Source organism: Ipomoea nil, unplaced genomic scaffold (genome assembly GCF_001879475.1).
Source record: "Ipomoea nil cultivar Tokyo-kokei standard unplaced genomic scaffold, Asagao_1.1 scaffold1401, whole genome shotgun sequence".
Taxonomy (NCBI): domain Eukaryota; kingdom Viridiplantae; phylum Streptophyta; class Magnoliopsida; order Solanales; family Convolvulaceae; genus Ipomoea; species Ipomoea nil.
In genome coordinates, this window is record NW_017617829.1 from 793,793 (window position 1) to 803,699 (window position 9,907).

The window sequence follows — 9,907 nt, forward strand, 5'->3', positions numbered from 1 at the left end:
CTATCTCGCCATATTCAGACTCGGAACACCTCATGCTTTCTCTTTCCTTTTTGCAGGTCCGTACGACTCCGACTCCTCCAGCTCCGACGAGGCGTTTGAACCGACTCCCGAGATGGCAGACAGAGCCGAAAAGATGAGGCGCCGGCTGATCCAACGCTCCGGTACTGCTGCCGCCTCTTCTTCTCTACCGTCTCCAGCTCCCAGGCCGACTCCTCCTCCTCCTCAGAACGTGGTGGATCTGACTCCGTCGCCAGTGGTGTCGCCCACTCGGCAGCCACCTCCTCCTCAGACAGAGAGCTCTGGCTCTAAGCGCCCGGCTGTTCAAACTGACGAGCCGGCTCCAAAAAGGATCCGGCTGTGCCATGAGGTAGAGGAGGATGCCCAGATCTGGATGGGCACCTCCTCTGTCCGTAAGTGGTGTGCTAACGTCCTTTTACCTAAGGACGTGGAGGCGACTCATGCTCTGGGGGACGGGTACATCCTCAAGGCCTCACTGCGCCAATCGTACCGCGTAAGTGTTTCCCACTTGACCTCCCCTTCGTCCTTTCCTTTCATTGCCTGACTCGTGTCTGTTTCGCAGAACCTCACCTTCCAGATGGAGATGAGTAAGCGGCTGCAGAACTATTTGACCGACATGCGGTCTATGTCCAACAAGCTACGTCAGACGGAGGAGGCCTTTTTGGAAGAGTAGGCGAAGCACCTCAAGGTGGTGGAGGTGCACAACTCCGAGATGCTGAGGGTTACTCGCCAGTGGGAGGAGGAGCGAGACAAGGTGGCGACGATTGCTGCGACCTCTGTCGAGGAGTACAAGAAGTCGGCCGCCTTCGAGGCGGAGGTGAAGGCGGCGATAGAGGCTCGCCAAAAAGAGATCGCTAAGGAGTGGCTGTCGACGCCGGATGGCGACGAGTTTCTCCTGGACTTGGGCGAGCGCGACTATCGCCTCGGCTTTCGCGAGGCGCAGACGGCGGTCCATGCTGCCTTGCTGGTCCGCGACTCCTCTTTCACTCCCGAGAGCTGGGGCCTCAAGCCCGTGATAGATGCTCTTCCGGCGATTGAAGGACAGTCGGCGACTGGAGACCCGGCAGCTCTTCCGGCCGCCTCTGATCCGGCAACTCTTCCTTTAGCAACACCTCCTGAGCTCGCCGAGTCCTCTCTTCAAGCCGAGGACCCTTCTTCTGTTCCCCTGACTGGACCAACGGCAGGGGCCCAAGTCGAAGGGATTGATGTCGACACCCCCTCCCCCGTAGTTTAGGGCTGTTCTATTTGGGGATATCCCCTTTTTTTGTAAAGGCTGGCCTCCTTTTCGGGCCTTTTTTAATGAAATTCCCCCTTTTTTCCTTTTCGTATTATCGTGAGCTCGACGCTTTGTCCTTTAACCTAATCTCTTTTAACTGCTCACCGAGTCCTTCTGTCGAGGCGACTCCTCACGGCTTTTCCGCAGGCACGACTAAGGGTCCAGGCCCTTGTTTCCTGTCTTTTCTTGCCGAGTCCCTCGGTCGAGGTGACCCATTAGGCTTTTTCTATCTCAGAAACAGTTTAGGGTCAGTGCCCCGTCGTTTCTCTCAATACTCGCCGAGTCCCTCAGTCGAGGCGACTCCTGTAGGCTTTTTCTCGGAAACGTCTAAGGGTCTGGGCCCTTGTTTCCTATCTTTTCTTGCCGAGTCCCTCGGTCGAGGCGACCCATTAGGCTTTTTCTATCTCAGAAACAGTTTAGGGTCAGTGCCCCGTCGTTTCTCTCAATACTCGCCGAGTCCCTCAGCCGAGGCGACTCCTGTAGGCTTTTTCTCGGAAACGTCTAAGGGTCTGGGCCTTTGTTTCCTATCTTTTCTTGCCGAGTCTCTCGGTCGAGGCGACCCATTAGGCTTTTTCTATCTCAGAAACAGTTTAGGGTCAGTGCCCCGTCGTTTCTCTCAATACTCGCCGAGTCCCTCAGTCGAGGCGACTCCTGTAGGCTTTTCCTCGGAAATGTCTAAGGGTCTGGGCCCTTGTTTCCTATCTTTTCTTGCCGAGTCCCTCGGTCGAGGCGACCCATTCGGCTTTTTCTATCTCAGAAACAGTTTAGGGTCAGTGCCCCGTCGTTTCTCTCAATACTCGCCAAGTCCCTCAGTCGAGGCGACTCCTGTAGGCTTTTCCTCGGAAACGTCTAAGGGTCTGGGCCCTTGTTTCCTATCTATTCTTGCCGAGTCCCTCGGTCGAGGCGACCCATTAGGCTCTTTCTATCTCAGAAACAGTTTAGGGTCAGTGCCCCGTCGTTTCTCTCAATACTCGCCGAGTCCCTCAGTCGAGGCGACTCCTGTAGGCTTTTTCTCGGAAACGTCTAAGGGTCTGGGCCCTTGTTTCCTATCTTTTCTTGCCGAGTCCCTCGGTCGATTAACTGTAATCCATGTGCTTTATTTAGATTTTTTGAATCCTTGAGCATGTACACGGCCTATCCTTTTCTACTGATAGAACCTTTTCAAATGGGTGGCATTCCATATGCGATCTATGAGCTTGCCTTCCATGGTCTCTAGCTTATAGGTTCCAGCTTGGACCACCGCTGCAATACGGTATGACCCCTCCCACTTAACCGCAAACTTGCCCCCTTCGGTGGGCTGACTGGCCTGTCGATCGCATAACACGAGGTCGCCAACCTGGAAGGTTCGCGGGCGAGTCTTCCGGTCGCGATATCTTTTCACCGCCTGCTGGTACTCGACCATCCGTGCACTCGCGGCTTCCCTCCTTTCTTCTAGGAAGTTTTTCTCGATCCGCAAATTCTCCTCGTTCGCTGCATCCGAGTAGGTGCGAACCCGGTGGGTGGGTTCGACTACTTCGACTGGAACTTTGGCCTCGAAGCCGTATGCGAGCGAGAACGGGCTCTCCCCCGTCGCTCGCCGCTGGGTAGTGCGATAAGCCCATAGGACTCGGTCAAGCTCGTCCGCCCAACTTCCTCGGATGTCTTCGAGCTTCTTCCGGATCCCATCGACCAACGTTCGATTCACATTCTCGACCTGCCCATTCGCTTGTGGGTACGTCACCGAGACCTTGGTGTGCTTGATACCGTGTCGGCGGCAGAAATCAGCGAAGGCCTGGCAGTCAAACTGTCGCCCGTTGTCGCTGGCGATGTGCTCGGGCAGGCCGAAGCGACATATCACCCTTTTCCACAGAAAACGTCGACATTGGTACTCAGTGATGGTAGCCAATGGTTCTGCCTCGACCCATTTGGTGAAATAGTCGATAGCCACAACGCAAAACTTCAGACCTCCCGGGACGACGGGCAATGGCCCCAACAAGTCTATTCCCCACTTGGCGAAGGGGATGGCAGTGGCGACCGATGTATAAAAGGTGGCCGGCCGAGTGTCTTTCCTGGCGAATGCTTGACAAACGCCGCACCTGGACATCCATTCGATGCAGTCTCGCATCACGGTCGGCCAATTATACCCTTGAACGACTAACTTCCGGGCGAGCGTGTGGGCGCCCTGGTGCGCGGCACAAATGCCTCTATGAGCTTCGTCCATTATTTTCTCGGCCTCGGGTCTAAGCAGGCACTTTAGTAAGGGTCCACCGAACGACTTTTTGTATAGCAGTCCGTCGATGATCCGGAAGGAGGGGGCTTTCCGCCGAACTTTCGCGGCGACTCCCGGGTCTTCCGGTAACTCGCCTTTTTCTATGAATCGCCGGATGTCCTCTATCCAGAACATTTCAGGATTTTTCCCTCGATCCCATTCCCCGAGATCTACTTGCTGGACTTCCGGTGGTGTCTCTCCAACACTCGGCCGATGTAGCTCCTCCTTCTGGCAAATTTTCATCAGATGGTCCGGTACCCCTTCCAAGGCAATTTTGGACAATAAGTCGGCTTCCGTGTTGTCCGTTCGGGGTATGTACTCTATCTCGTAAGCCCCGAACCCTTTTAACATCTCGACCGCACGCTCTATGTATAGCACCATCCTTGCGTTCTTAGTTTCACATGTACCCGAGATCTGTCCGACTACCAGTCTGGAGTCAGTCTTGATTCGCAGCCGCTCGACTCCCAGGGCCCTGGCGAGTCGGAGGCCGTTTAATACCGCTTCGTACTCGGCCTCATTATTTGATGTCGAGAACCGATATCTCAGAGCGTAATATAGCCGGAATCCTTCCGGAGTGATGAGCATGACACCGCCTCCACAGTGCTGTCGGCTTGACGCTCCGTCCGCGTGCATTTCCCACCACTCGCCTGGGCAGCTCTCCGAGGCGTGTTCTTTTTCTTCTTCACTTGCTGTGCATTCGACCAGGAAGTCGGCTAGGGCCTGACCCTTAATGGAAGGCCGAGGTTGGTACTCAATCCCATACTGAGTCAACTCTACGACCCACTTTACAAGTCGGCCGGAGGACAAGGGGTTTCTTAGCACGCTTCCGAGCGGCTGATCTGTCAAAACTCGAACGGTATGGGCTTGGAAATAGGGTGCCAGCTTGCGCACGGTAACTACCAACGCATACACAATCTTCTCCACAACGGTGTACCGCGTCTCGGCGGCCTTCAGCGAGCGACTTACGTAATAAACCGGGTGCTGGACTCGGTCATCCTCTCGGACCAATACCGAACTCACTGCTTTGGCTGAGGCAGCGAGGTACAAGAATAAAGGCTCGCCCACCTGGGGGGTAGACAGCACTGGGGGCGATGAGAGGTACTGTTTCAACTCTTCGAACGATCGTTGGCATTCGGCTGTCCAAGCGAATCCCTCCTTCTTCTTCATGGCTTCGAAGAAGGGTACGGTCTTATCCGCCGCTTTGCTCAAGAAGCGGCTAAGGGCGGCCAATCGGCCAGTCAGCCGTTGCAAGTCCCTGACGGTTGTAGGAGGCTGCATGTCGATGATGGCCTGTACTTTTTCCGGATTAGGCTCGATGCCTCGCTTGGTGACCATGTAGCCCAAGAATTTGCCACCTTGGACGGCGAACGCGCACTTTTTGGGGTTCAGCCGAAGGTTGTATTTCATCATTACCTTGAAGCAGTCGGCCAAGTCCTCCGCGTGCTTATCCTCCTCCCGGCTCTTGACGAGCATATCGTCGACGTATGCAGCCATCGATTTCCCAAGCAGATGTTGGAACAACCGGGCGACCATCCGGGTGTACGTAGCCCTGGCATTTTTAAGCCCGAAGGGCATGACTCGGTAACAGTAAACTCCGTCCGGTGTCAGGAAGGCGGTCTTCTCCTCATCCGCCGGGTGCATAAATATTTGATGGTACCCTCTGAAGGCGTCCATGAAACTCAGTAGCGCCGACCCGGCCGTTTCGTCGACTAACTGGTCGATCCGAGGTAGGGGAAACGGGTCTTTCGGACAAGCCTTATTAAGGTCGGTGTAGTCCACGCACATTCGCCACGCCGGGGGCTTGGGCACGAGGACCACATTGGCCAACCACTCCGGGTACTTAACCTCGCGGATGTGCCCGGCCGCTAGTAGCGTGCCAACCTCCTTCTTCACGAATTCCCTCCGGTCGTTGGCTAGGTATCGTTTCTTCTGTACGACCGGTCGGTGCTCCGGATCTACGGCGAGTTTGTGGGATATGATTGATCGGTCGACGCCAGGCATGTCCTCTGGGCCCCAGGCGAAAACCGTCCGGTGCTCCCGGAGCACTTTTACAATTTCTTTTTTCAATGTCTCGGAGAGGCCGACTCCAATTCAGACCCGTCGGTCTGGCCGTGTAGAGTCGATCTCGACTTCCTCCAACTCGACAGCAGGCTCTGGGCGAGGTAGTATCGTCTTCTTCGGGGGCCTCTCAGTGATCTCATGGATCCGCATCTCGCGTTTGCCCATTCCTCTGCATGCCTGCAGATAGCAGTCGCGGGCGACCTTCCGATCACAGCGCACCGTACCTACTCCATTCGGTGTGCGGAATTTCAAGCAGAGATGCTCAATTGAGATCAAGGCTCCTAAATCCTCAAGACCCGGTCGGCCAAGTATCGCGTTATGCGAGCAGGCCAGGTCTACCACAATAAATTTCATGCTGAGTTTCTGTACGTCCGGGTACGTGCCAATCTCCACTGGGAGTGTGATCGACCCTTCTGCCTCCACCGAGTCCCCTGTGAAGCCGGCGAGGGGGGTTTTGACGGGGTTCAGCTGTTCTCGAGTCAGCCCCATTTTGGTGAAGGTTTCTAGATATAGCACGTTGACGCTGCTTCCGGTGTCCACCAGGATTCGCCGAACGACGATGCCGTTGACGTCCATGGCTATAACCAACGCATCTCGATGCGGTATTTCTCCGGCTGGTAAGTCTCTGTCGGTGAACACGATGGGCTCTCGACACACCTTTTTGGAGTTCTCCTCACGCCCGTACACTGTCCCGACGTACAACTGCCGAGCTCAAGCTTTTCTGGTGTTCGCTGAATCACCACCTTCCGGCCCGCCAACTATCATGTTGATAACCGGTTTTTGGCGCCACTGAGCCTCCTCCTCTTCGGAAACCGGCTGTTTGCCTCGACCGCTTTCGGCAACTGCGACGGGTTCCTCATCCCCTCGACTGCCCGGCCTTCGCCTCCACTGGTTAGGAGGCGGGGTTCCTTGCTGGATGATGCCCTCCATGATCTTCTTCAGGTAGAAGCACTCCTCCGTACTGTGGGTATAAGATTTATGATAACGACAATACTTAGCGTTCTTACCCATCTCTTTGTTCGTCGCGCGATCGTCGGTCGGCGGAGGCGGAGGCGGGGCAACCGCTTGTACCTCGTGGACCGGACGCTCGGGAATCGGCCGATAGGCGTGGACCACTGGTCGATCGTACGGCCGTCTAACTTCAGGTCGCCGCGCCATGTCCGGGCGCCTTTCTTTGGCTTCCGCTCGCGTTCTCTTTCCGCTGGCAGATCCGCCGACTTCGCGCTGTCGCTTGTACTTCATAGCCTGCTCCGTATTGGCCCTCTTGTTGGCCATATGAATGGCTTCTGCGTAGGTGGCCGGCCGATTGTCCCTCAGGTCTCGATACAGCTGGCCGGACCGCAGCGACTCGATGAAGAAGGTGAGCGCCGTCTGGTCCTCGACCTCTTCTATGGACTGGATTTCTTTCTGCCAGCGGGCCAGATAGGTTTTTAAAGGTTCGCCTTCGTCTTGACGGATGTCACCCAAATGAGTTAGGTCCTTTTGCGGCTTAATGTTAGCGGCGTAATGGCTCATGAAGCGGTCTGCCAGCTCTTCAAAGTTGTGAATCCACCCTGAGGGCTGCGCCACCAGCCACCTTTGTGCTGACCCCTTTAACGTGGGTAAGAAAGCACGACACATGACCGGGTCTCGTACCCCCAAAACCTGCATCTTGGCCTGATAGCTCAGCAAATGCTCGCGGGGATCGCCGGTTCCATCGAACGTGGCTTGCTCCGGGAACTTGAAGTCGCTCGGTATCTTAAAAGCCATAACCTCGTCTGAGAAGGGTAAGGCGGTCAGCAACGTACGTCCTGGGGATTTGGCTTTTCCCTCCATCCGTTCTTTCAGATTTCGCACCTCCTGTACTAGGTTAGCCACTTCGACCCTCTCCCGGGTGCGGTTTCCCGTGGATTCCGTGCTTTCGCCGACTTCAGACTCAGCCGGTTGGACGGGGTTGCGGGGAGGTCGCTCCACGCGACGAGTCTCAGTCCTGGCTCTTTTGGTTCGGCTCTTCTCTCGTGCAGCTTGTCGGTCGCGGGCGGCTAACGGGGCACGACTGGGCTCCTTCCGGCCTAATCGTTCCCTTGCCGACCGACGCCCAACGCTGGGACCTAGCCAGGAATGAACGGATTGTACCGGTTGGCTTTCAGCCCGTCGGCTCAATTGCCGGTTGTCGGGCCTATGAGGCGGTTGCAACTCGCGTTGCGGCTGGCGAGTGATGGACTGTTCTCTCACTCCTAGGCTTGCTTCCGCGCAGGCGCGCCCGATTGCGCGCAACTGCTCCGGGGTGAGCAGCACTTGAGGTAATTGCGGGTTTCTCTGCGACGTCGGCGGCGGGGTCGTCTCGTTTTCTTGGCTTTGAGCATTTCTCCTATTCAGCTGGCTTCTCAAGTCGGCCTCTCGTCCGTTGTCGTGACGGCTCGACTGTTCTTCGCTTCCTGCCATGTCTGGAGTTTTCCTGATTCAACTATTGTTCCTCGGACTCGCCTCACTCAAGAGGACACGTGACTCTTCGTTTCGATCCCCACGGACAGCGCCAGTGATGGTTTTAGGGTTTTTGGGCCCAAGGAGGTCCAACACAACCTTTGGTCGGAGGATACACCTCTCAATAATATTTATGTCTAACTCAGAGATAATAACTGTGCTCAGAAATTCTTTGTTATTTTCCACTCCTCCGGGTGTCCGGAAATGTCTGCCTTTTACAAAAATGGAGGAGCCTTTATATAGTGGCTCCTCCTCTGCCGACTTGAAGGCCCTTAATGGCCGACTTCAAGGCTAATCAAGGTGTGGAGCCGTTGGATGCCATTACTCGGTCAACCAACGGCTCTCCTGGGTTTGTAACAGCCCGTCCGGGTCCTGTTTTTAATGCTTCAACGGCTCTCTTTTAAAGGAACCCCTTTAATGCCCTCAACGGCTCCTCGAGCCGGGTCCTTTCCTGGGCTTGGGCCTCGGCCGACTCCTGGACTCGACCTGACTACTCTTTGGGCTCCTCTCGATGCTGGCCCACTTCTATTTTCTTTGGGCCCCTATCTCTTGGGCCGGGGTCCTTACCCCATCAGTGTGTGTGTGTGTGTGTGGAGTTAATACCATCTGACATCATCCGAGTATAGTGGTTTTGCCACGTTTAGTCCTAAACTTTCAAATTGACCATCTGTGGTCCTTCGACTTTCAAATTTAACCATTCGAGGTCCTAGTTAACCACCCATGGTCCTTCAACTAATAAATTTTAACCAACCATGATCCTTTAAAGAGGACCACGACTGGTTAAATTTCGAAACTTAAAGGACCATGGGTGGTTATCTTGGACCACAAATGGTTAAATTTAAAAATCGAAGGACCACAGATGGTCAATTTGAAAGTTTACGACTAAATGTGGCAAAACCACTATACTCAGAGGTCCTCAGATGGTATTAACTCTCTCTCTCTCTCTCTCTCTCTCTATATATATATATATATATATATATATATATATATATATATATATATATATATATATATATATATATATATACATATATATGATCAGAGTTCTGAGCTTCTTCTCCGATTCTCTGATTCTGTAATCTGTAATTCTGTATTCTCTGTTCTGTCATCTATGATCTATGTTCTCTGAGTCTGAGACATCCAGATAGTCGTCTACTCGTCTGAAGCATCTCTGATTCTTCGGTGGAAGCCCAACTTGTGGACTCGTGGTGACTGGTGCACTACTACACAATTGGCTTTTAACGTCGGCTATTTGGGCCCTTTAACGTCGGCTAAAAAGCGACGTTGTTCTGGGCGACGTTGTATAGAAATCATACGACGTCAGCTAATTAAATAGCCGACGTTATATATATTTTTATATTCAATTATTAAATACCTACAACGTCGGCTATTAATAAATAACCGACATTGTAGGTATTTTTTTTTAAAAAAAATATATACATACAACGTCTTCTATTACTAAATAGCCAACGTTTTAATGTATTTATTTTTTTTAAATATACATACAACATCGGCTTTTTCCAAATAGCCGACGTTGTAATGTATTTTTTTTTAAATATACATACAACGTCAGCTATTTCATATAGCCGACGCTGTATGTTTTTTTTAAAAAAAAATATACCGTTTATTTATCCATTTATACCCAAAACCTGATCAAATTACTCACAACCACATCCAAAACCTGCTCAATTATTGCATCACAACCACATCAAAATATGTACAATTTAATACTTAAAATCGCAAAAGTAATAAATCTCACAGTTTGATACTAATTAATAATACAAGTTAAAACTATCAACCTAAGATCAATTATATTACTTCACATATTTAACCATAGATCA

General features: G+C 52.8%; 1 protein-coding gene across 1 annotated transcript; it reads right to left on the bottom strand.

The window, feature by feature from the left end:
* Positions 1–2,438: 2,438 nt before the first annotated feature.
* LOC109186061 lies at positions 2,439–5,036 on the bottom strand. The gene is made up of 3 exons (XM_019335969.1): positions 4,229–5,036; positions 2,924–4,108; positions 2,439–2,812 (listed from the first exon to the last, which is right to left on the bottom strand). Exons 1-3 carry the CDS (start codon positions 5,034–5,036, stop codon positions 2,439–2,441), a joined length of 2,367 nt encoding a protein of 788 aa, XP_019191514.1.
* Positions 5,037–9,907: the final 4,871 nt, after the last annotated feature.

Bases quoted from the DNA above. Each gene is read 5' to 3' on its own strand.
- LOC109186061 (XM_019335969.1), bottom strand. From the start codon at position 5,036: ATGGCTGCATACGTCGACGATATGCTCGTCAAGAGCCGGGAGGAGGAT. The intron at 4,109-4,228 runs GTGAAGAAGAAA...TCACTCCGGAAG, and splicing joins CCTGGTCGAATGCACAGCAA to GATTCCGGCTATATTACGCT. The intron at 2,813-2,923 runs GTTGGGCGGACG...CCAAAGTTCCAG, and splicing joins GCTCGAAGACATCCGAGGAA to TCGAAGTAGTCGAACCCACC.